Below are 27,307 nucleotides of genomic sequence, written 5' to 3' on the forward strand. Positions count from 1 at the left end.
AGAGTTTCACCCAGACTAGAACAGAATACAAAAAACAGCTTCATGCAAAAAAGTCCACCTTCACATCTGCTCAATTTTTGGGCTTGATTGAAATCGGCTAATGAATAAGATGAACGTGTTTTCATTAACCAAACCAACCAGTGCAATCAGTGTTCTGTTCTCTGCCTTTATAAATTGAATGTAACAAAATAGCAAAAGCTAAAATTTTGGGCGAAATAAGTAAAAAAGACCTTAAACTCCTAAACAATCAAGTCATATAGAATGAAAACTGTATGACTACCAGTCGTTATTCAAATGAAATTCAGAAAAATTAATCAAAGAGAAGCAAAATCAATCATACAAGTGTAAATATAGCTGTTCAAAAATTCTTTCGGCGTAGAATTTGTTGCATGCAACTTTTAAACAGAGGCGAAGCTGCACTTTGCGAGCGCAAGCCAAAATAACGTAAGCATGTAGTTAACTAAAGGCAACCACGCTACTTGTGCAGCCAATATAATTGAAAGAATAAAAGCACATTGTATATAATTTATGCATTTCAAAAATATACTGAAATGGAAAATTTCTAAAAATAAATTTGATTTATGACACAGTTGTATGAAATGAATAGCTTTTTAGGTTCATTTAATAAATTAACACAAAAAGGAAGCTTCGCTTCGCAAACACTTGCTAGAACGCGACCAAACAGCAGCTCTATAAAATGCGATAAGAAAACAATGAAATAAGACTAGAGTTAGTAAAAAATCAGCTACTTCTTGGATTCCATCTCCGCCCGATGGCGACCTAGAGACTATGCTTCTCACCCACTAGCCACTGAGGCACGGACGCTTAATTGGTCACAAACACTGGCCACAATTAACGCAGAGAACAGATCTTATGAAATTTCCAATACTACAGATCGTGATTATAGTGAAAATGCTACCAAATAACGAATACTTTGCCACCAAGTAATGAACACTTTCATTTGCGAGTTAGGTTAGAAAAACAGAAGGTTCGTTTTAATACACTAGCTGCTGGCTTGTGTAAGAAAAAGACCAACTGTTTTGTTTCATTCTAACCAAATGTCAAAGCACGTAATATTGTACTGCCAATGCAGCCTCCTGATTCAAACGCGCCACTAAAAGTAGCACTTTTAATTGCAAATTAGGTTTGAAAAAAAGTTGCGCTCCTCTTGTGCAAAGACAAGCATTTTCTATTGATTTTTTGTATGAAGTCGTATGATTAGTCGTACTTTCAGAATATCAACTCTGGTAGTTTAGAATGAACGCGTCAAAACGACTGGACGGAGCGCGTCAGAATCGAGGGTCTTAAAGAAGAAAACATGTCGCAAAATTTTTGTCAATTGTTTAAAAATAAAGTGCTGATTTCAAGACCAGTTTAGAAATTTCAAATTCAATCTAGGGATTACAAGTTCTGATCTATTTTTTGTTATCTTTACTCAGTTTGAAGCTGACTTTAGTGGATGATCTCAATGGCACTATGTTCCCGGCGGCCTCTTCTTGACTGGCACGAGTTACAGTCCTCGAAGGCAGTCGGAAGGCCATACCCTTCGGCAGTTCCTCGGAGGCCAGAGGTTTCGGCTGCAGCGCCTGGAAAGGAGCGCAGATGTCCTCGAATCGATTAGTTTTTTCTATGTTTACTTCGAAAGCGTGTCGTCTGGATCGCCTGGCTTGAATCCGAGTTAAAAATCTGGAAAACATAAAATCACTTAGCATAATTTTGCTTTTTGTTACTTTTATGATGTTGCCTAATTCAAGAGCCAAGCAAATTACTAATCATATTAAACAAAAAATTAGTATATTTCACTATAAATTTCTCAATTGACATCACTTTGTTCCCTGAAGACGAAAAAAAAATTTTTCCGGCCACAACTTCACGATCTGAACTGAAGACTTAATTTAAATGATGACTCGTGATGACTCATGGTTACTCAATCTTATAGCAAATCAAATAAAGATAACTTCTTCTTTGCCATCGTGAAATTGTGTGTGGCCTGAAGATAATTTTTTCTTCGTCTTCTTCAGGGATTAAATAATATTTCAGACTCACGTTTTCTCGACTGAAGTTCCGAGTAGGCTGGGCTGAGTTCCCACGTGACCAGATTCGCTCATCTCCTTCAAATACTCGGCCACGTGTTCCAACAGTCCTTCTTCATCTTCAGGAACCTGAACAAACCCCATGTCAGAATTATATCGGTTAAGTGTCTATCAAACTGTTTTCAAGCTATGTGGACTATAAAAATGTACAAAACATTGGATTTTAGCATTCGAAGGTCTCCAACTTGAGCGGACACTTGATAATCGTTATAGAATCTTAAAATCTCAAACAATCTCATCAACTCACTTTTATAATTTCTAGAATTAGAATGCACTCGGGTTTTATGATTTTTAAATCACATTACAACGTCACGTGCAATATAAGATTGGTTTTCAAAAAAACTTTTTAAAAGACTTTTTCTGCGTTTAAAACTCAATTTTTGATGTTTTAAAAATCTAGAAAAAAAAACAAATTATTGCAATTAAACGAAATTATTGAACCAAAAACGTTTACAAACCATAAATTTTGGACGATATCAAAGATGAAGTGTGAAATTTTGAGTCGTACGAAGTTAATACGACTGATTTGGAACGATTTTATTTTTTCGCCAACAAAAAAAAATTCGCGCATGGCTTTCAGGATTATGGATGAAATCTACAAAGCGCGCAAAAATTAGTCCAGAGCATGGCCAAACATCTTTTTAAATATATTTTGATATCTTTTCAAATTTACAACAATATCTTTCTAAATTTATAATACTATTTTTCAAAATTTGTAAGGTATAATATTCTTGTTTTTGGGAAGTTAATATCTTCAATGGGGCATAAAATTTCTTAAGTTAAAAACTACTATTTCGATTGCCGATAATTGAATGAATAAATAAAAAAATGACCCCAAGCATAAATATTTAATTTTCTTTGAAAGTCGGAACAAGAATACCCTTAAGATGCTAAAATTGAAAACAAGACTGCTCGTATCAAGGCGAATCCTTGAATGTTCCCACTGCCTTCTGTGGAGCAGTAATAAAATGGACAAATTAAATGTAGAAAAAATAAACTTTTTTTTTAATTTGAGATTTTTTTGTGAAAAGCATTACCCCACACGCCATAATAAATTTAAAGTGATAAATTTCGCTCCTATTAACAAATCAATTATGGCAAATATTCTTCGTTCAACCAATTTGGTACGAATTCTACGACGGATTAAATCTCCGCTTACGCGTTAATAGCGCGAAACGTTTTGCGCGTTAATGGTCCCAAATTAGCCAAAATGGCCATTTTTAAACCCCCATATTTTACGAAAAAAGAACACAGTTGAAATATCTTTCCAATTTAAGCTCAGGACAACAATACTTTTAGAGTATTTTGTAAAAAAAAAAATCCGTCATTAATAGCTATATAGTTAAAAAGTCGAAATTTGTCTGAGGAAAAAACCACACCGAGCACAAATATTCCGTTATTATCATTACGAAAGTCGGAACAATTAGTTCAACAGTGCCAAAACTTGAGGATATTTGAAAATTTTGAGTTATGTTTGGGAAATACTGGCAATTAACTCGAATACGTGTTGTTTTAGAGCAAAACCGAAGAGAAAAATTTTGCTGAGTTGATTGTTTGCTCAGAAAAATTTATGACGCCATGCTTGGGAAATTTTATTTGTTTAACGAGCGGCATCAATTAAAAAGACCTTTTTTGACTTTTCAATTTGCGTCAATTGGAATTAATATACATGTCAGTGATTTGGAATGATTGAAAACAGAAGTCACAGCTATTTCTGGCACTGCTGAACATTTTGATTTTCGGCAATGTTGAACAAAATTTAATTTTCGGCACTGTTGTACTTCGGAACTGCTGTACTGTCCCAATTAAATTAACCAAGGCTTTAATTCTTCCAAAAAGTAACAATTTAAATTTTCTATAACCGTGCAAAAATTTTCCAACAAACTAACTTCGATCTCTTTTTCCTTGTAAGCACCCTCGTCCCCCTTGGAATCCGAGACTCCTCCATCTGTTTGGGACACCCCAGGAGTATCACGTGACTTCTCACTCCTATAACAGAACTTAGGGTTAAATAAGTGATTATCTTTGGAGTTAAGTGCGAGTTGTATTTATTGCGAGTTGTCTTTTGATGTGAGTTGTCGTGTTACACTTATTTGAAATCTCAGGAGTATGAAAAATAATCATTCCATTTTTTGCTTGATGAGAACCAGGGGCGGATCTAGGTTTTCTCGAGGGGAGGTAGCGGATTTTCAAAAAAAAAATATCAAATATTTTGTCGACTTTTTTAAGGTCCACCAAAATGAATTTCCAAGCCGTCCAATGCACTATAAAGATCCTGTTTTGCCAAATTTTCTGCGCCGGAGGCTAAATTTTGAATAAAAACAGGCCAAAACAGCATTTTTAGGCTTTTTTTTGGAAATTTCTGACCAAAAAATTGCGTATTTTTGGAGCGCACTTACCTCTCAACATTATTAAATAATGGCGCCCAAAATACCTTGAGAAAACTTTTTAGCATCCGTCAGCCAAAAATGGATATTCCTTTAGGTCGGAAGGGGGTCAAATCCCTGGAGAAAGAACGCGCCTACCCTCCTAAAGTCCACAAGTTCATCATACTTCTCATCTTGTTTGAATGTATTAGAGAAAAGTTTTCATCACCAAAAAAAATTAGTATCGTGGCGACGGGGGGGGGGGGGGGGGGGGGGGGGGTATCGGGGCCCCCCTCAGTTCTGGTTGCTTAAGTTTTAAGTTTTCCAAAAGGACCCCTTTTTGGTATAATTTAACAACATCCAGTTTTGGCCTCCAAATTTTTCAAAAGGTGCCTTGGGCGTCAAAATAACTAAATTTGTGGGGGAGCGCGTGCCAAAAAAAAAGAAATTTTTTTGGTCAAATTTATCCAAAAAGTGCCTAAAAACGCTTTTTTTGGCCTGTTTTCTAAAAAAATCTGCATGCGGCGCAGAAACTTTTTGACACAATAGGGTCCTTAAAAAATTTTCGGAGAGCTTGGAAAATCAAACTAAAAAATGCCACCCCCCCCCCCCCCCCCCAAAATTTTCTGCGCATGCCCCCCCCCCCCCAAAAATGTATTTGAACTAGCTGAAAAACGTCATCTAAAACGAATAAACTGTTAACAAGTAGCTTAAAATGGGGCTGTATATCTTACGCGAAAACTATAATAGGCGAAAAAAAATTAATATTAGGCGAAAATAAAACTGTTAATATTAGTCGAAATTTCTCATAATAAAAAAGTATTTCAGCAGAAATCCTTCTATTATTTTTCCAGAGCACATTGACAAAAAGCGTTTAAAGAATACAAAGCCGAGTGACGGTTCAAGGTGGCGATAACCGACTCTAACTTTCTTAATGAATCTTACCCTCAGCTGGTAAGCATGCAGCACGTTGGCGCGACTACAGCGGTCAGTTCTTTACTGTTCATTTGCAGTTTGAACAATATTTTAAGTATGTAGCAATATTAATACACTGCTAGTATGTAGCAATAGAAAAACATAGTTAATTGCATACAATTTCAACTAAAAACAGCAGGCCCCTGCAACTAAGCTGCTCCTGAAAGATGACAACGTTTATCTCTAACAGAAAAATAGGTTTAATGGATGGATGCTTGTCTGGTTATAAGTATGGCTGGATTCATCAATGAATGTTTAAACCATTGGCCGGATGATTAAAAGGATGGAATTGAGGCACAATGGATAGCTAGATGAGCGCATGGATGGCTGTCTAGATGATAGTAAGATGACTAGCAGCATGGATGGTTGGAGATATGGATAGCTTGAATGATGGTTAGATCGAAGACTGACTGCTTGGATGTATGGATGGCTAAATTGATAAGCGGTTTGCTGCGAGGATAGGTTTGCTGAGAGGATAGATGGGTTTTTGGCTGGATATGTGACTGGCTGCATGGCTAGATGTTGGATTCATTGATGCCTGGATGGATAGCTGAATGAATGGGTGGGTAGCTGAGTGGATGGTTGTATGAATGGATGGTAGGATTGAGAGATGACTAAATGGATATATGGCCTGGTGCATGGATAGCTTGTGGGATGGATGACTTGCTGGATGGATGGCTTGCTGGATGGATGGCTGGACGGATGGGTTGTTTGACGCAGAGATGGCTAGTTGGATTGATAGCTAGACCAAGTATGGACTGCTGCACGGATGTCTGATGAGATGCATGAATAGTTACATGGATGGATAAGGGACGGATGGATATGTAGATGGATGGATGGCTAATTAGATGGATGACTGGATGAATGGACGGCTAGATGGATGGATGGCTTGCTGAAAGAATAGTTCGATCGATGGCTGGGCAGATAGCTTGTTGGATGCATGGCTAGATGGTTTTTCCTATTATTGGATGATTTGCTTGATAGCTGGTTTGATGGATGGATACCTGATTGAATAGATTGATGCCTAGATGAATGGATCGCTTGGCGAATGAGTGGGTTGATGCATGGACGGATGGATGGATGGCTTGATGAATGGATCACTTGATGAATGTACCGACTAATGAATGACTGGCCTGTTGGCTGGTTGCACAGATCGCTTGATGAATAAAAGGTTTGACCGATGGTATCAAAGCTCGCCGAATGGGTTGCTAGTTGGGAGGATGACAAAGAGGAGGGATGGCTAGTTGGATAGATAGAGGGCTGATTGAATCTGAGATCCCTAACTGTTCTGAAAAGTGCAAATTTGAGTGCACATCAGCAACCTCTGTAAGTAAGTAACTTTACATCACACCGCTATAGTGTAGAAAAAACTCAAAAATTGAAAAGAAAAAAAATCTGGTTGTTTTACAATTTTTTTCTCAAAATAACGTCACATCTTGAACACTAAAAATGTTTGAGCGATCATTGGATATAGGCCGCATCTGTAATCGCTAGTAGTAAGCTGACATCGCACCACCAAAAGGTTATGATTCTCAAAATTTGAGAAAAATTTTAATGTTTAAAATAGTTAATTTTTTAGATTGGAAAAACCAAAAACACGTCATAACACGGAGTATAAAACGGAGGTTGCACTCATGTATAGATTGATGAATGCAACTTCTAAACACAGCGGCGAAGTTGTACTTCGCAAAAAGAAGCAAAATTATGACCGTTAACGCTACTGGGAAAAACTGAATGAGTAAAACTTTGAATCTACAAAATTTCTTAAGTGACGCACGCCAATTTTGAGTCTACATAACTTCCAAGTGACGCAAACCATTTATGACCGATTAGGAGTCAAAGTAGTCAATTTGAAAAAAAAATAAATTTACCAACAAACAAGAATTTGAACTAGTATACGAAAAAATTAAAAACATCCGACCTTGCCCCTTTTATTTTGTTGCGGGTATCCTTACCTATCTCTACGCTACAGATTCATGATACCTTGAAGCTAAAGTGCTTTTTAAAAAATTATTTATCTGTGTCAATATCCTTAGCATTGGCTGTACTTAATAGCTGGCTATTGATCAAAATGAACCCTTTCAAAATGAACACTGATATTTGCGATTAGGTTGGAAAAAGAAGAGACTGCATACTTTCACATAAGCTTTGCTTGTGTAATTACACTACACTGCGCACTCCTCTCCCCCCCATAATAGCTACAGTCTTGCAATTGGGCTTCTCAATAGTCCTAGCAATCATAAACTGGAAAATTGAAAAAAAATTCCTAAGCAGTGGAATAGACGATATAGCTCAAGCATGCAAATATTCGTTTGTTGAACATGCAAATTGAAAAATCTTAAGCATAGGGAGATACTGTCACACGCATTTAAATATAGCATAGATATACGCTTTTAAAATCAAAATGTCAGCCTAGTTTTAACACTTTTTTTTGCCTTATATGTTTTTCGCCTAAAATAGTCGCCATCGCTTAAGTGCTCAAGTGTTTAAAACGTTTAGCCGTGAGTAACAATTTTTGTGAAGGTTTTTCTTCAGCAAAATTTTTTCGATGGGAACACAACAACCGGCTAATCTGATTTCATTCCTCTGCAGTTTGTTTCATCTGTTTTATTAACATAACATTGAGGGTTCATAAACAATCTTGTTGGACTAACACAAAAGTAGTGCTTTTGCTTAGTGTAGTGTTATTGACCAAATCCAAGCCCTCCTGATTCCAAGTCGAAGTGTCCTTTAAATCCCATTTGCCAATCTGGCCGAATGTTCCGACCAGTTGGGCTCCCCCGTAACTCCACACTCTGGCCGCTCTGTCACTGCTGGCTGAGATGATGAAGCTGGCACCTGAGGAGTGTTTGAACCATTCCACACTCACAACTGCATGGTAGTGGGCCTAAATTAGATCAAAATTAAGATCTTCTTAATAATCGCCCTCCCTTTGGTATCTGCTAAAGAAATGCCACCCCTTCAAATAAAAGAAGCAACTTAGCACTAAATCCTTGCATTTAACACTCGAGTTTTGCTGCAATCTGAGCGGTCAAAAAATCAACAACTTAATCTGCTTAACAATTGCCCAATTTCTTAAAAAAGGGCCAAAATTCAGATTATTGTCCACGGTTGGCCAATTTTAGAAAACTTGGATTCTTTTCCAATCCTCGGACGCACAAAAGTTTGAATTATTTCAACGTTGTCATAATGCAACAAGGATAGCTGGTTGTGTGCAAGTAGCACAGCAAGTTCCGACGACAGACTAAAAGAATAGACACATTTTTTTTTCAATTTAGTGGCGTTTTTTTCTGCGTGGTGTGATAAAAAGATCCGAACGAGAAACTGGACTTCAAAAAATCCGATAGTCATAGTAAAATAGGCAAAAATTTTGGAAAAAAAAGACAGAAAACAAAAAAAATCAAAGTTTTTTTTGACATTTTGAAGTTTTTAATTGCCAAATGGTGTTAGAGAAAACTCTAAAAATTACTTTATTTGGGTGAAACTAAGTTTTAACGGACTAAATTAAGCTAAAAAAAGCTACTTTAAGCCTGATCTCACGCATTATTTGCTCGAATTTCCACTAAAAATCAAAAAATTAAATATGTTTCTCTCGATACGGGGACAATTTTTGAAAAATTTTTAATGTCGTTCGAATCACGAATAATTCTTACTGCCATTTATTTGGTCTCCAATAGCTTTTGATATATTAATATTTGGCTAATAGTACGGTATCAATCGGCAGGTGGGAAGGAGAAGAAAAAGAGCCAAAACTCATTCTGAGCGTTTATATTTCTCAATATTTTGAAAATGGTAACATAAAACTCGTATATCATAGCAAAACCAAAACTTCCCGACTGCACGTTAAGGCCAATTGAGAAAGTTTTTAAAAAATATTTGATCAACTAATTGAAAAAATACACATGACACAAAAATTAAGCAAAAAACGTTGGTTCTTTCTGCTCCCCTCCCCCGCCCCAACCTCAAACGAGCATCTTTTTTATGTTGTAACGGTTGATTCAACAATGTGAATAATGAAGACCAAAGAAGTTTTTCATAGCCTAATTTGTCTGCATGTCAATTCTCATAACAATCGGACAAAGTGAACAAAAATTTTTCCTATCCCCCTCTTGTTATGTAAGATACGAAAGGATGTATTTCGAGTCTCATGCCCTAGTAATAAGATCAAAAGATTTACCTCAATTCAATATAAAATGAATTAACCCGCAATTCACGCGTGTTAGAGGAATGCAATATATCGCGCGTTAATCTTATCTATGAGCCAAGTAATCAATTTCCAAACCCCCCATAACAAAGAATGATCACAGGTGAATTTTTTCGTTTGAGCTACGGACTATAAAATTTTTCAGATGAGTTAAAAATTGAATATTTACTGAGCAAAAACACCCAAGCACAATCATTGCGGACTTTCTTCGGAAGTCGGAACAAAAATTTGAGTTGAAATGAGTAAAACTCTCATAGAAAACGTAGGATTCCTGTGATTAAAGTTTGAGTGTATAATAGACATGCCTCAGCATAGGCAACTCTTAAACCTATGTACGAAGAGTAATTAACATCAACTCCTTCTTACAAATGATTCAAAAAAGTGAAAAATCTGCAGGTATGGGGGAGGGGGGAATTCGTCAGTTCTTCTTTTTATTGATTTCTTGATTAACTATCGATATCAAAAAACAACAGAAGTCATATCAGGATCAGAGGCGCCTGAAAACAAGCTGCATAGTTCCACGGCGTTCTCGCAATGAGATTTCATTTAGTTGTAAATGTAGTGTTTTTACATTTAATGGAATCTAATTTGCAAACAATTTATTATTTTTATTATTTATTCTTCTAGCCAGTTTGAACTTATGCCAATTCCATAATAATCAGACATAGTAAACATAATTTCTACCAGTAAATCCCAGTCGGGGAAAGCGCCCTGGGGAAAAACACAATCTAATGACCTTGAACTTCTTGAGGAGAGGAGGAGCTTCTGTGGTTACTTCTCCAGTCGGCTTCACAGCATAGTCCACTATGTTCCAGATGCTGATGTAACCTCTTGTATCTCCCGTTAATAGCTGGCTCTTGGGTCCCACGTCAAACAGAGCCAGAACTGAATTCTGGGGCCTGAAACAAAAGAGAAGAAGTTTTTATCTAGAGAAGAAGCTTTTTTCTTTTGGAAGTTTTTCTTTAATCCTGTCCCTAGAAAAGCTGAAATAATAAATGGTCTGAAAAACCTCTATGCTGAAAATTGTGTAACAAATTAGGTCGTTAAAATCAGTTCACTTGATGAAACTGATGTTTTTATTTTAAATTGGGCAACACTTAAATCGCTATGAATGACAATAATAGAAAATCTTTTTTGAGCAAAAACCAAAAAGGAAATCGGAAAAAAGTCGAAAATTTTCAAAATTTATGAAAACAATTACGTCCCAAAAAAATTAGATGGAATATCCCCAAAATATATAATTTTAAAAAAAGTTGGAAATTAATTGGAAATTACTATTTAAAAAATGGTTAATTTTCAACGTTGATTCGATACCCTTTTCAGGGGCGGATCTAGAATTTTCTCGAGGGGGGGGGGGGGGGGATTTACAAAAAATTTTTGGAAAATTTTCGAAAATTTTTTGAAAATTTGCTCCATCTCAAACTTAGTATGTATTGGCGCCGAGGGCGCCTTAGAAAAATTTTAGGGTCCGTCACCAAAAATGGATTTCTTAAAAAGTACTAAAGGGTGGACCCTTTGGGTCGGCAGGGGGTCGAATCCCTGAGAGAAGACTGTCTGCCCCCTGCCCCCCCCCCCCTAAATCCGCCCCTGACCCTTTTGATCGCAAAAATTAGTTAAAATGACATAACTAGTCGATACATTCTGTGCAATTTTTCATTAACCATCTCTTTATAATTCTAGATGGTGTTTTTTTAATCATGAATCATGCCTGGATGCTGCGTAGAACTTTGCTAAGAGTTTTTTGTTGAAGCAGTGCCAGAAAGAGAGAGATCCGGCCTCACTCGACACCAGCAGCGCCTTCTGAGTGGACAGACTGGTAGCGCGACTCTTCAGGAACATCACCTAGAATAAAAGTCACAACATTCATAAATGATTATTCAATATTAGAATAAAAGTCACAAAATTATCAAATGATTAGAATAAAATTTAGAAAAAATTTTCAAATGAATGAAAGTACCTAAGTTCTAAAATATTATTAAATATTAGAACAAAAGTCACTCAATTTTTAAATGATTATTATATATTAGAATAAAAAATAGAAAAAAATTTTCAAATTAATAAAAGTACCAAAATTTTAAATGATTATCAAATATTAGAATAAACGATAGAAAAAATTATCAAATGAATAAAAGTCACAAAATTATTAAGAAATCATTATATATTTTTTTCATGCTGCTACGAAGAAATAACAAAGATAGCCTGTTGCTGTGCAAGTAGCACAGAAGGTTCGACCACCTTAATAAACAACTTTAGAAAATATGTAGTTTTTTCTTCTACAAGTTTCATTTCTTGTGAGTGGTGTGATGAGAGAACTCCCATGTTGAAGTCCCAGTTATAATTATCAATGAAAATATGCTAACCCATACTTAGTAAGATTTCCATGGATTTTTCCGTGCTATTTCATAAAAAATCTAAATAGCGCTTATTGATCGAAAAAAGTTGACAAATTAGCGATAATTCATTACAGGTAAGGTGGCAGGGTAAGGTAACAAGGATGACAAGTAAGCTGCCAAAACCAGTTTTCGTTTAAAAAATCCAGTTTTTTTAGCCTAAATGATCAATTTTTTAAAACGAAAATTCGAATTAGACTCGCTCGAAACTGAACTCGCTTGACTCGCTCGATTTTAGACAAAAATTCAGAAATTTCCAATCGGTTTTTGCACGTCATTGGAATAATTTGTTGCCCTTTTTAAAATGACTTTAATAAGAAGACATATCCTTCATACCATTCCAATGGCGAAAAAATGAAGAAAAAAAAACAACGAAAACAAACCCGAATATAGTTCATCCATACTTTCAAAGGTCGGAACAAACAGGATAGCCACTTGCCGTGTGAGTCGCACAGAATGATCCGACCAGAGTGATTAAAAATATTTTCAAACAAGATAACATTTTTTAGGTATTGCACAATATTGATGAATAAAAAAGTAGCTGAAAAGATGATCAATTTGTGGTGGAACTCATTGAACCTCTCTCAGCATCTATTGGGGCATTAATAAGGCACCACACCTGACTCTCTTTGTCTTTTCGTTCAACAAAGCTGGCTGAAAAACAACCGAATCTAATTTATAGTTCCTGTCCACTCTTCAAGAAAGATTGGAAGAATAATACTAATATTTCAGTTTTGAAACGAGATATAAGCAATTGAAAAATTGAACGCTTACAAAATAAATTGGCTCGGGAGAGAAAAACTAAGAACATTATTAGCTTGTCGCGTGGTCTCTTAGCTATTTGCTTTCTTAGATAATTTCTCACAAAAAACTTTTAAAAAATAACCGGAAAAAACAAGAAATTTAATTTTTATGTATGATGAAAAAGCTGTGAAATCAGAAAAATGCTAGCCATACTGCTTCTTAACGTGTTCATAAAATCAATCTTACTGCCAAAACTTGTTATAAAAAAAACCGAGCCCTCCTCCCAAAAACATTGCCAAGAACTTATTTCTCGAAGGAGAAGACTTGCTAAAAACCTGTACATACAATGTTTTAACACATAATTTTTCAAAATATCATTAGATGTATATTCATCAAGGTTGGATGCTAAATATATGAAGGTTTTTAGAACAATTTGATTTTTTCCGTTTCCCGCTTCTGTGAGTTGGCCGTGTTTCAGCATTTTTCCGATTTTATGGATAACAAGAATTTTAAGTAGCTCGAGTATCGCCGCATTTTTAAGAATATAGTGTTAAATTGGTTATAAATTTTAAGAGTGGTGCATAGACATTTATGTCCCAGACACTTAAGTCCCTGACAAAACTGTGCCATACTATAAAATTGTACGAGACAATTGTGTCCCAGAAAAAGTGTTTGGTTTTGAGTTTTTTGATTTCCTCAATAACCTCCTAGAGTAATTCGAGGCCATATTGTGTATTTTGTGAATTGTAAGCGGATTTTGCAACAAGGACGCTTTCTTTTATCGTATTTAAAAAAGATAATGCTGTTATCATTCTGGTTAACACCGATACTGGAGTTTCATGGATAATAATCAAATATAATGGATTTTCATTGTCAGTCTCTATAAAATTCAAAAATAATCGATTATAATTGATTTAAAATGGATTATAAATCATTTTTTTTCAATACAAAAAAATTTCTTTTTAATAGTTTAAAATCAAGGATTGTTATCAATTATAAAGGATTATAACCCATTTTTCCTTAAAAACTGGATTATAATCCATTTATCCTTTTAGAAAAAAATTTTTTCTAAAAACTTCAAAAACAATGCAGTATATTCAACTAAACAGTTTTTTTGAATTAATAAATCGATATTCGATTTGGCTGAAAAATACTTATCGTTTTTTATGTTTTTTGTTTTACGAATTTTCTCATGAATTGTTAGCTTCTCGTTTTTGCTGATCTTTGTTGGAGTGTGGGTGGGGGGAATGTTACCTGTGGGGGAGGGGTTTAAACTGGTCGTGAGTGAAGCAGAAGTTTTTGAAAGTTTTGTCCTCAATTCGTTCATTGTTACTCAATACAACTTTGGAATAAACATGAAGTTCAGAAACTCTAATAAATTACATGGACAGTTTTACCGATAGGTCCAACACTGGACCTACGAGTTCATTTTTAGCTGCCTAAGCGTCTTACTTTTGCTTCATGAATAGAGTCGAAATTGCAAGTCACATTTGAGACATTTTCGGATTGATCGCTTATAGTTTCATCGCAGTGAAGATGACTGCTCGTAATTTTACGGAGAAGTAAAATATTCTTTTCATAATGTTCTGTTCTATGCACATGAAGCTAACCTTATCAATAGGCAGCCTTCCTGAGATGGGTGTCTGAGCCCACTGTCTGCGGTGCCTGGAGCTAGGTCTGGACCTGGAGCTCCTCGAACTGGCGTGGGTCGAGGGCCTGCTCTGTCTGGTTGCCGGTCTACTGGCCTCCATGTTCGCTGCTTTCATTCCGGCCTGAAATATCAAAATTGTGTTGTGGGTTAATCGTTGAAACTGTACCGCAAAACTGACATCATTTATCTTATATTTTTGATATTTGATTGACCAAAAATCCGGTTTAATTGCATCTGAAGTGTTGCATTAGTGAGATTGGGAAATAGAACTTTAAAAAAAACAATAACAGAATAACGACAGAAAATAATTATAAAAAATGCAGAAAAAAATGCCGATTGTTTTTGAATCTGTTTCAACATTACCTCCAGAATCTGGTCTCTGTTCTCGCCAGTGTCGTATCCCCCTCGGAGCAGTCTGCCCTCAACTGTCTCCTGTTCCGAGTGCCACAGGATCAACTCCCCGTCGAATGAACAGCTGGCCATCCACGGGTAGCAGATGTCCATCGACAGAATGTCATCTACCGGGCACAAAAACAACATAAGTAGTTGGCTGTGGTCTTTTTTACTTTCACTCCCTTCGTTCCCATAAAAATCATTTCTAAGTAGAAAAACTTCTGTTCACGATGTCCGATTTCTAAGACAAAGGAAAAAATAATCCAGAAGTTCAGTACTAAATCACCGTTTTGCCAAGTTAAAAGAGTTTTTTTGAGATATTAAATGGTTCTGCGATTGGTTTCCTGATACAATAAGGCAATTTTGTTAGCTTTAACATCCGAAAGGATTTGATAATTGCCAAGTAGTCAAAATGCAAAATCTAGCAAGATTTTTGCCAGAATTTCGTTTATGCATTTGTCTTGCTTGTTTGCAAGATTCTTGAAATATTTTATCTTTATTTTATGCAAGAGTATTGCTAGAATTGCTTTCCAAGTATGCGTACGAGGAAATAATCAACTAAAGTTTGATGATCTAGTCAACAAAATTCCAACTATTGCATCAGGTAACAAATTATTGCGCTGGCCCATTTCATCATACCCTCAAGGTGTCAAAATGAGATCAAAAAATCTAAATTTCGGTTTAAGTGGGCCATTGTGGCAGAATCTTGCCTCTCGAGAAAAAAATGCGAAATTCTTGAAGAGTGTGCGAGATTTAGAAAAAAAGGATTTAGTATTAAAGAAACTTTTAGAAAAACTACGTAATTTTTCCAAAATTTATCAAGTATAAAAGTACCTTTGTGAAGCTGTCCACCCTTCCACTTCTCCCTGCCGCACACCTGCACCCTCTCTGTCTCCGCATCATCAGCATACACCACAATCTTCCGATTCCAACCCCCAGTTATGATCACCGGCTTCCCCATGTGCTGCACTAAAACCAAACATAACCAATGACTTATCACTAATTACTTACCAATGACATAACCAATGACTTATCACACTTCACATGAGTATTTCTTACCAATTCAGTTTGGAGGGAGTAGTACCTCGTTTAAAGGGAGTAGTACCTCGTTTATTAATTGCATGACTTTTTAGGCTGTCCGCTTCGGTGCTTACCTCAGATTTTAGCATGAACTTGATCACATAATTGATTCTATTTTGTGCCAAGGAAATGTTTAATAATAATACTTACTTAAGAAAAAAGTGGTTTGGCAGCCGAGCTTACCATCCAAAATATGTGCCTCAAAATCTCACCGGGAGTAATGGAGGTAACCTCGGCGGCGTCTTCTGTGGGTAGGAGCACGTGACTTAGCACCCCCGACTGGTAGTACCACACCTTCCCTGTCCCGTCCCTCCCCCCAGTAATCAGTCGCTCGCCCTTCTGATCGAAGCCTGAAATGTTCAAAGATTCTTTCCTAGTCCCCCTTCAATTTTTGCTGAAAACTATTCCAAAACTTTTTTGAAAATTCTGCTAGTTGTTAGAAATTTTTTCTCTGATTTCTAAGAACAAAAAAATTGATGTGAACAAAATGAACAGATTTGTACAAAATTTCAAACCTGCAAATTGCTATGCTGTATGATCAATTTTTAGACCATAACATAATAGTTTTACGAGAGTGGAAACAGGAAAAGAGCCCATAACTATACAACCTTAAACTATCATCGGCAGCGCGACAAAATGCTGAAACGCTAAGGATCTCGAATCTCGAACAGTCTGAACCCATGATCAATTAAAGCTGAAATTTAAGTTCATTATACATTTTTGATGGCAATATCGGTGACTTTACACTTTTTAATTGATCATAAAACGATGCTTATAAGAATAAAACCTTTCAAATATATATTTATTACGGGTGTCATACTGTGAATCCCGTAAAATTTGGTGTCGAATTTCAAAACAGTATTTTGATAGTTTTTTATTTGCCCAGCTCTCACCATTCAGCCTAGGGCATTTTTTTCCGTAGGGGAGAGAGAAGTCATCCAAAGTTTTATGATAGTCAATTTCGTGACCGAAAAAAAGAATTGCCATCATAATAATTTGACAGTTCCTTACTGAGTGCCGTGATCTCTTCGTTGTCGTGTGCTTTGTAGAACCGAGTGACATTACTTCCCGTCTCCGAGTTCCAAACAGCCACTTCCGAATCATCACACGCAGTCACCACGTGTCCGTGGAAATCCGGTGACTTTGATGCCTAAAGTGAACATTTTTATCAGCGTTTTCTTAGTCAATGATTCCTCAAACAAATGATTGATGCTTGTAATTTTTCTTAAGACTTTTTCTTTGCCAAACGTTTGAATTTAAAAATATGAAAGTTTAGGATTGCATAAGCAAATAATCGAACCAAAAGAATGGAAGAAATGAAAAAAAAACACTGAATGCTCTTATGATGTTTCAATACAGATTGAATAATACTTTGAATAACACGTTCACAGGCAGTGTACAAAATTCAAGCTACACAAAAAAAACTTTTCAATTCAAATTAATCGAATTAAGATTAATTTCAACATAATTTGACGGCTAAAAGTACTTAGACTGAAAAGAGGAAAAAATCTGAAAAGTAAGAAAATTGCAAACCTGATTATAAATGGCTCCACAAAGCGGCGAAGCATGCGTCACCACGTAATCCATAAGGAAGTTATGGAAAGTCCCCACTTTCAACTCGGCCATGTAGTCGTTACACGTGAACAGATACGAGTTAAGCGAGGGGAAAAACGAGAGTGGGAAGTTTCCATGTTCGGGAGCTCGGTTCTCTAAACACTGAAAGTGGAGATCAATTGTGTCAACGCATTTGTAGTCATTAAGATGCCACACTTTTATGATAGCGTCTTCGGAGTAACTGATAACAAAGCCGAGGTCTTCGATTATAGCGACTCCGACTATCGTCGCCACGTGGCCTTTCAGCACCGCAAGAGGGCGATTCGGGACGTACTGGTTCCAAAACTTGACGAAATGGTCTACTGATCCAGTGACTAGGAGGTCGTGTTTACGGCTGAGGTCAAAACACTCAACGCCTTTGTCGATCTTCCAAATGTAAGGGGCTCGGGTTTTGGTCTTGTCTGCGATGACGACGGAAGAATTTGAGCTCCCGCTCGTAGAAAGAATCACGTGGTTGTCTACAAAAAAAAACTACCAATAAACATTTAATACCATTTGGTTAAAATGAATTTGGCGTAAAATTTCGTTATAAAGAATGAAGTTTCAATATTCAGGTTTTGATTTACAACTTCAGGACATTCGTACAAAACAAAAATTGAAATCTGTTGCATCAAAATCATCCACCAAAATATTTACAAAAAGAACATTTAAATGCCATTTCGCAAACTGAAGATTTAATATTCAGGGTTAGATTTAAATTCGTACCCAGAACTGAAGGTATGAAATCAGTTGTATTGAAAATCATACAAAAAGATAAAATGCTTCAACAACTTAATTATAAATAAAAGCAATTTTTTTCCATTTTATCATAATAACAAAATAATAACTTTGTAATAGCAACAAAAAATATCTTATAAATTGGTTCTAGCAAACAATAATTTACAAAAAAAAACAGAAATAAAAAAAACAGTTTATAAGATATAATATACATATAATCCTTTAAACTGTTTTTATTTTGCTCAATGTAATTGCTTGTTTAAGAATTGAACTTGACAAACCTGTGAAGTATCTGACAGCTCTGATGGATTCATCGTGGAACCTCTCCTCTTCTTTGTTCAGAAGTTCCTCCACCCTGACACACATAGCCTGTGCCTGGAAAAAAGGAAGAATTTTTTTATGAAACAACTATACCATCACCCAAACAACCTTTTAGATTAAATTGATTACCAGAAAAATCTATATCCGCTCATTTTTGAAGGATTGTGAAATATAATCGAGTCTTAGATTGGTTTTGGATCACAATCACGGACAAAAAAAATGTACCTTCCAGCTTTCAACCGATAAAATGAACGAAACTTTTTATCATATTTTTGTAGTTTTCTCAGTAAATTTTTGAAATTCATGTCTTCAAGTCGTTGTTTGACCTTTCAATCGAAGCTCGTCAGAGAGTTGTTTTGGGTGTCGAAGAAACCTTGTAAAAAAGTGTTTGATATTTTCGTATCTAACAATTTTGATTGGAAAGCTAAACAATTTAGCCAGACCCTCGCATAAGTTTGTCTTAACAAAAAAGAACTCGCCTACTAAAAAAAAGACGTATTTTGTTTTTACGCAGATTTCAATTGCTTAAATGTGATTGGATCTCATACGAGGGATTAACTGAGAAACTTAGCTCTCCAATGAAGTTTTTAAGTTCAAAGTACCTTTTTCTAGTTACTCGATTGGACTCTTTGACATCAAGAACACATCTCTGGTAAACTTTTCGAATGAGCGACCAAACAAAAGACTTGAAAGCAACCTTTTCTGTTTTTGATCGACTCGTAAAACTATTTTAGGCAGTTTCATCCATTTATGATGAACAGTTTAGGTGATATCATTGGTCGAAAACTAAAAATTGCAACTTCTTTTTCTCGTGACGGTTACTCAGAAAGTTTTTTATTTGATCATCTGATTTATCATATTGAAAACCTTTCATTTGCAATTTGGATTCTGAATTGACAAACTTAGAAAAAATTTTTGAGCGCCCAGAACAAAAGAAAGGAAACGTGTAGTTGATGAAAAAAATTCACCAGCAATTACAGTGCTGATTTAAACTAACCGGACACAACAAACAACATTGGAAAATTCAAACACGTTTTTCTCAAATTGGATCGAGATTAGACAAAGAAGATTAAAAAGGCTGCTTCACAATTTACCAGTAATAAGGTGCAATTGATTTTTTGAAATACGTAACCAAAATCTTACCACAAAATGGCTCATTTTGGCTTTTTAGTAACTCAGGATTTGGGCTGAAACTACCGAGTTAATTAATGAGAAAGTGGTACAAAAGAAGTTTCTTACAAAGCTTAAGAAATCTTGAAGCTAAAATTTTCGAAAAATTGTGCAAAAAATTTGAAATTTGTGAAACTTGTTTATAAGCAAAGATAGTAAAATATATATCTTTTATATAATAAAAATGATCTTTTTTGGCTATCAACCAAAAATTTATTCTCCTATACAGACTGTTGGAGGTTTTCCCTTTCTAGAACTTCGTTGGTCTAAGTAAGAGTCTTCTGTTGATATAAATTTCTCATGAATTAACTCGGTTCTTTCAGCGGCATTCCTGATTAATGAAAAAACCCAAACTCTTTAAAATTTGAGATAAAATTTTGGTCACCAGTTTCGGAAAATAAAATTTTGGTCGCCAGTTCCGGAAAAAAAATGAATTTTTTTAAATTCTAGTGAAAATTTGAGCAACTTTTGTTCATTTCACTTTTTGTTCAACTACCTTGATCATATCATTTGTAGTAGAGTTATGGGGGTTCAAATATTGCAAATTTAGCCAAATTGGGATAATTAACACGCGATATACAGTGTTGATTTAAATTAAACGGACGCCACGAACATTTGAAAATTTAAACGCGTTTTTCTCAAATTGGATCAAGATTAGACAAAATGAGAAAAGAACAAAATTTGCTATGAATTTGACCAGAATTAATATGGTGCATTTTAAAATCAAATTTCTTAACCAAAATTGTACCCCGAAAATGGGTCATTAATGGCTTTTTTTTATTAATCAAGAGTTAAGCTGAAACTACCAGTATAAAAGATGAAACAATTATTTCAACAAAGCAAAGCCTCTTACACCGCCCAACAAAGTTTTAGATGGGTAATTTTTCAACAATTTGCGTGAAACGTTTGAAATTCGTTTTAGCAAAAGTTTTTGACTTTTATATTGAGTATGAGACTTCTTTTGTTATAACTTTCTCATCAATTAACTTGGTAGTTGCAGCGTAAACTTTGATCAAATAAAAGAAAAACTAAAATAAACCACTAATCAGGTGAAATTTTGGTTAAAATATTTTGAGAAATAAGGCAACATTTTTAATTCTGATCCAATTTTAAGCAAAAATCGTTTTCTTGACTTTTTGTCTAATCTTCACTCAATTTGAGAATATCGCGTTTGAAATTTCAAGTTTTGTTCGTTCTGTCCTGATAATTCAAATCAGAACTATATAAAGAGGCCTCTGCATAATAATTGTACAACCATTATTAAAAACATTGATTATTATGTAAAAAATGAATACAATTTTTCTTAAAAATATTGATAATTATGCAAAAAAAGAAGAATCAAAAATATAGTAAAAATATTTCTGAGAAAATCAACCATAACAAAGATACTTCACAAACATCTGCGAACTAGCCAATCAATGAACAGGATGTCAAAAACGAAAAACTTTTGAAAAGGAACTTCATGAAAAAGCACTACATCTACCTAAACTTTCAGATCGCGACCGTGTCAAAAAACATTGATAGAAAAATAATGTTGAGATCGATAATTATTGGCCTTAACCTGGGCCTTAACTGCTGGATTGAATCGATGAACCGAAACAAGAGATGACTTATGAACATAAGCAAAAATACACAAGGATTTTCAGTAATTGCGTAAGTAGCACAGAATGTTCCAACCATACTTTTAAAAAAACTACAAATTTTAATTTTTTTTTCCCAAATTTGTTTAGTCTTTTGTGCGTGGTGGGATAGAAGGATCTGACGTAAAACTACAATGAAGGCATATTCGACAGTCATAGTAATAAAGCAAAATGGATAATTCCTGCAGAAAATTACTAGAAAACAAAAAAATGAAAAAATGTTAAATTTTTCTATTTTTTTAGTTATTTGTTTTGCAAAAAATATCGAAATAACTTTTTGGTTCCCAGAATGTCGCCAAAAAAATTCCAAAAATTACTTTTATTTCCTTTAAAAAAGTTTTCAGGGTTTGAATTAAGCTCAAACTAGTTGTGGCAAGTCTGTTCGCTCGTTGATTCGGTCAAAGTTGAAAAAAAAATACTAAATCATTTTTTCTGAATACGGAGAAAACTTTTGAAATTTTTTAGTGTCGTTCGACCCACGTTTGAAACGGCTTTAATTTGGTATACCACTCGCCTTCTTCGGATAATTTTTGTGGCAGCTGATTTCGAGTGCAAAACAAAAAAGGGAATAAAACACCCGAGTACAAATTTCCTCCCCAAATTCAATGGTCGGAACAAAAAAGAAAAATGAAGTTTAAAAGTCCACTTCAGCGTGAAAATATTTTTTTTAGTCTTACAAATGACGCACTATGGAGCTACCATGCCAATATAGAAGATGTCACAACCTTTTAGGCCATTTAAAGTTTCGAATGAAAAAAAATATGAAATTTAAAAGGAAATTACAAATTCTGAACTGGTAATTGAACAGCCAACATTTAAAAAAATTTTAATCCATCATTTTTCTGTAGTTTTTTTGAAAATTTTTTGCCTGGAGAACTTGTGCTACTTTCTTGGCAATCGGCTGCTCTTGTCGTGCCTGTGTGAGATTTTCATTATGATTTAAATCATTGATTGGTTATTTTGTTTTTTATCGAAGTTTTGTTTCTAAAACAATTTTTGGGAAAAAGTATTTAAGCCAATGGTAGCCGACAACTCCGCAAGTACGACAGACTGTTCAAACCAAACTAAACCATGCAAATAACTACTGAACATTTATTCTTTTCTTTATTTAGGTAGAAGTGGACTGGAATAATGTCTCAAGATTTGTAATAGTGCAATAAACTTGTGTTATTCAATCAAAAACTCACTGCTAATTTAAACATTCAGACCGCTTTTGTCTCGATTATCGGAACTTTTAACATGTTTTTGGAACACGATTAGCAGCTGAAAATTGATTAAAGGATTTTCCATTTTTCTAATTGGAAGTTTGTATTGAAAAATATAAATCACATAAAAAATATCCTAGCACATAGTTTAAACCGAAAATTGCCTGTTCAGTTTTTGAAGGATGTACCTTGATGTCGTTAATGTAGACCCTTGTTTTCTGTCCTTTCGCTTGTCTGGGGGGTTTCTCGAAGAGTTTGTTCCTCGCCTGGCGGAAGAAGTACTGGAAAATTCGACCGCCATCATCTCCTAGGAAACACAAAACGATGAAAGCAAGGATAGCTGGTAGTTGCGCCAAGCAGCACAGAGTGTTCCGACCACACTCAAAAAAAACTACACAAAGACCTTTTCTTTTTCCCTTCTTTTAATTAGTGTCCTTTTTAGTGCGGGGTATCATTGAATAACTACACAAAAAGAACTGAATTGGGCATATTCGACAACATATGTTTTCAAAAAATGAATGAAGAACAAAAAATTTTTAAAAATTAAATAGAAAAATTCTCATTTTTGGCACAAAAGTTTTCTTTTTTTTTAAAGAAAAAAACTTGATTATCAAAGAAACGCTAAATGAATATACGGATGATTTGTTTTTGGTACCTAATTTTTGGTACCTAATATTTTTGGATGATTTGTTTTTGGTACCAGATCATAGTTGCCTCCCCAAAATGGTAATATATAGGCGCCAAAGGCGTCATCAGAAAACCCACAGGTTTCATAAATTGGTGGCTTGTTATCGGCAAAACTATGGACAAGACGGAACTATTGGGAAGGAAAATAGCATAATGGATACTTTTCGAAAATCATCCGCTCATGCCAGAAATTTAGATTCGTCCGCGCAGCAGAGATGCCGGCAGCTACTTAATCCTAATATGGTCGAGAAATTTTAATGCTTTTGGTGCGCCCAAATAAATTCTTGGACACTTTGAGGTTTCAACTGTCGGAAACAAAAACCCCCATTGGGGAATGGGTGAAATTCGGGTCACAATTCCAACTTCAACGGCCAACCGAACTCTAGCACCTAACTCACAAATAAGTTGAACTCAAATCTTACTATTGCCATAAAAACATCTTATTTAATCTCTTTCAGAATAACATATACTCCAATAAAAATAATGAAGCATTTTTTTGTTATTTTATGCGAAATTGGAATCAGTTTTTGCTCAATGTAAAGACGAAAAAACGAGACATGCTTGATCATTGTCAATGTGAAAAAAATCTCCTGCAATGCTGAACAAGATATGCGAATCAAGTTAATGACGGGTGAAATTTGATTTTCAATTATCACGCTGTCAATCATGAGCTAATATAACTTCCTGGTGAAATCCGGATTCCCATGAAAACGCAAAGAGAGATATGCTGATAAAGCGAAGAGACAAATAGCCTAAAAATGAGTGGATGATTAATAGTTTAATGGGAAAAATAAAATATTCCCCCTAAAGCGCTTCAAGGGGGAGGCGGAGGATGTTAGTTTGGTCCCTTCATTGAAATTCATGTTTGGCGAAATGTTGTTTTTAAGATTCAATCTCATTTTTCCATATTTCAGCTCGAATGTTTAAAATACTTATTGCATTCCTTGAAAAGGTTGCCATTTCTATTTAAAATGAAAATTACCAAAATATATTTTCTGTAAAAAAATGCGAAGCACGTGTCATTGGGTACATTTTTCTAAAAATCTAACGTCTGAATTCTGCACGGAAACTTTTAGGTTTATTGATCGCCTTTATTCGCTCCATGAAACAGTTTGACGACGTATGGGTTAACCAGTTACTGTGCATTTCAATGCGAGAGGGATTAGCCAAGGGAATCAAATATATACTTTCTTGGAGAGTATAGTTGAAATTAAGAGCTAAATAAATTATCTCAGAAGTGATCAAATATTCCAAACAATTCGCCCAATTCTGAAGTATATATTGCCTTATTGAAAGTTATCTAATACTTATTTTAACGACTGTGCATTTTATTTCACATTACCAGACCCGTTGCAATAAAAACCGGTTTTATTCCACAAAAAGTTGAGTTTTGAACAAAATTAATCAAAGTTACTTAACTAGCCCAATGTGAACCTATAAATTACCAATTTGTCAAAACAACAGGTGACATTCAAATTCTTTGAGTTCAAACTATTTGTCTTTGTTTATAATTTTCAAACGAAAATCAACTCACTTCATGTGATTTCAACGACACCATTATAAAACGAATTTGCAGAAATCGGGACAAATTCACAGGTCAGTTTTCTTTGGCAAGTCAACCAAGAAAAAGAAACAAACAATGCTTTTTTGGGATGATTTTTTCACATAAAACAAAAACTCGCAAAAGACAATTCGCAACAAGTAAAGCCGGTTGCCGTGCAAGAAGCACAGAATGTTCCGACCGAATTTACAATTTTTTTTTCTTTTTTTTTCAAATTAGTGTTATATTTGTGCACAATGTGATGTAAGGATCCGAACGAAAGTCTCAAATTTAGACAGAACACGGTAGTCATAGTAACACATGCATATTCATATTGAACGAAAGTTTGCTTCGAAAAATGACTAGAAAAACAAGAAACATCAAAAAATCTTAAATGCTTTCTTAATTTTCAACTGTTTTTTGCAAAAAATGTAATTTTTTTTTTAATTTTTCAAAACTTCAATTTCCAAATGGGTGCTATAAAATTCGATAAACTACTTCAAAGGAGGAAGACAGTTTTCAGGGCTTGAATAAAAGTTTAACGGCTTATCCTTTTATGATATGCCTGCTCGCTCACTTTTTTCGCTCGAAATTTTACTAGTAGTCAAAACTAGTAATTGTTTTTTTTTTCAAATTTTTTTGAAATCGCTGCAATCAAGACTGAAAATACATTAAAATGATATAGCAATCAAGCCATTCCGTTGATTATCTGTTGTACTTGGTTTTGTAAAAAAAAAACTGAAGAAAAATAAGCTAAAACACACCCAAAAGTTTTCAATGGTCGGAGCAAAAAACAGGCAACTCGCAGTAGAAAAAAAAGAAAACTCTCAATTAAATTTTATAACCTTTATACGTAAACTTTAAAAGTAAATACTTAAAAACAAAAGCAAACCTAATAGTTAAGTTTTTCATATTTTTGTCAACTGTGGAAAAAAAACAAGAAATTTGAAGTTTTTTTCTAAACAGTCTCAAAGTTTGAAATACAAAATGAGCAAATAAAGAAAAAACCTTTTATGTTCCAAAACTGAGGTTAATAGTTTTGCTTTGAGCTGTAAGGCACCCTCTTTCCTACTCCTATGACAAATTAAGAAAAAAACGTCACAAAGATAGCCGGTTACTGGGCAAGTACCACAAAACTTTCCGACCAAAGTCTTGAAAAAATACAATCAAAGTTTTTTTTCAAATTACGGATTACGGTCGTTGTTTTTTTCGGCGTGGTGTAATAAAAGGAGCTGAACAAAAGACTAGTCATATTAAAATAATTAAATTGAAAAACATAATGTTGTAGAAAAACTACTAGAAAAATTAAAAAAAAAATAAAACAAAAGTTTCAAAAATTTTTTCATTTTTTTGCATTTATTGAAGTTTACGATTCCAAAAAGGCGCTGAAATACTAAAAAAAACTAACGTTACTCGAGTAAAACTAAATTTTTTACTTTTTAAGTTAAGCTATTGTAATCTTTAAGCCATTAAAATAAACTATTGTAAGCCTGCTCGCTCGCTTTATTCGTTTGAATTAAGACGAAAAACAAAAAATATTGAACCGGTTTTGCTTGACACTAAAACAAAATTTGAATTTTTTAATGTCGTTCGAATCACGACTGTAAGGACTTGAACAAGATATATCACTCAACTCTCGCTGATTGTTATTTGTGGTAGCTGATTATGCGTGGAAAACAAAAAAAACACCCAATTACAAAGTTCTTCTCAATTTTTCAGATGTTCGGGACAAAAACGAGAATTTACAAAATGAAAAAAAAAACGAATTCTGAAAAAAAGTGCGATTTTTCATGTATGCAACAAAAATTTAATCAGAAGTTAGAGTCAAAAATTGTCACAGGCCAGTCTAATTTTTTTATTGTTCAGCCAATTAGTGTTTATCTTCAAGCCAATCTATGATTTACTTTAATCACTTTTATGAAAAGAATAAATTACATGAGCCAGTTACCTGTGGTAAGAATGGAATCTGTCTGAACTCTGAAGTTGGTGCTGCAGTGGTAGTCAAAGCAGGTGACCACGTGACTCAGTCCGTACAACTGGAACTCCTCAAAGATCACAGCCGACGAGATGTCGTAGAAACGAATGTCACGGCCTGTTGTGAAATTAGGAAACTGTTATAATAAAATCACTTTTCAAGTAATTTTAAAGTTTTTTTCGTTGCTTCCGAAATTTCTCTGATTTTCCCTCAAAACTAAAAAATACAAATTTTGAAAATGAACACGCTAAATTGTCCTTTTTCATTGATTCGACTATTTCATTAGGATGTTTTTTTTTGGTCCCGATTTTGACTAGCTCCATGAAAACTCGTAAGAGCCAAATTTGGTATCGTATAAAAGTCTTTTCAGCTGTGATTTGGATTCGAAAAAAATCAATTAAGTTACCTCAGGGTTGAGAAAAACTGCTTCCATTTTTGCTCCTACTACAAACATTTTTTTCGATTTTCTCATTAAATTTCTCATTTCACGTAAATTGGAATTGTAAACGACTTGTAAATGCCCACCTTGTAAGATACAATAT

The 27,307-nt window shown here is 34.7% G+C and overlaps 2 protein-coding genes across 2 annotated transcripts in view; one reads left to right on the forward strand and one right to left on the reverse strand.

Annotated features, from left to right (window-relative positions):
• Positions 1–1,337: 1,337 nt before the first annotated feature.
• LOC134848581 (WD repeat-containing protein on Y chromosome-like) overlaps positions 1,338–27,307 on the reverse strand; it is a 30,649-nt gene continuing 4,679 nt past the window's right edge. Inside the window, exons 6-20 of the mRNA XM_063866096.1 lie at positions 26,739–26,882; positions 22,752–22,870; positions 18,509–18,602; positions 17,430–17,968; positions 16,908–17,046; positions 16,109–16,246; positions 15,651–15,785; positions 14,787–14,941; positions 14,383–14,544; positions 11,347–11,480; positions 10,375–10,537; positions 8,089–8,321; positions 3,983–4,082; positions 2,047–2,162; positions 1,338–1,686 (exon numbers count right to left, since the gene is read on the reverse strand). Coding sequence (XP_063722166.1) covers positions 1,416–1,686; positions 2,047–2,162; positions 3,983–4,082; positions 8,089–8,321; positions 10,375–10,537; positions 11,347–11,480; positions 14,383–14,544; positions 14,787–14,941; positions 15,651–15,785; positions 16,109–16,246; positions 16,908–17,046; positions 17,430–17,968; positions 18,509–18,602; positions 22,752–22,870; positions 26,739–26,882 — 2,642 coding nt within the window. The 3' untranslated portion in view covers positions 1,338–1,415. The remainder of the gene's footprint in view (positions 1,687–2,046; positions 2,163–3,982; positions 4,083–8,088; positions 8,322–10,374; positions 10,538–11,346; positions 11,481–14,382; positions 14,545–14,786; positions 14,942–15,650; positions 15,786–16,108; positions 16,247–16,907; positions 17,047–17,429; positions 17,969–18,508; positions 18,603–22,751; positions 22,871–26,738; positions 26,883–27,307) is intronic.
• Positions 24,426–27,307, forward strand: part of LOC134848511 (uncharacterized) — a 37,482-nt gene continuing 34,600 nt past the window's right edge. Inside the window, exon 1 of the mRNA XM_063865995.1 lies at positions 24,426–24,846. The gene's annotated coding sequence lies outside the window, so the exon portion shown is untranslated. The remainder of the gene's footprint in view (positions 24,847–27,307) is intronic.

The sequence above is a fragment of the Symsagittifera roscoffensis genome, chromosome 6 (assembly GCF_963678635.1).
Source record: "Symsagittifera roscoffensis chromosome 6, txSymRosc1.1, whole genome shotgun sequence".
Classification (NCBI taxonomy): Eukaryota; Metazoa; Xenacoelomorpha; order Acoela; family Convolutidae; genus Symsagittifera; species Symsagittifera roscoffensis.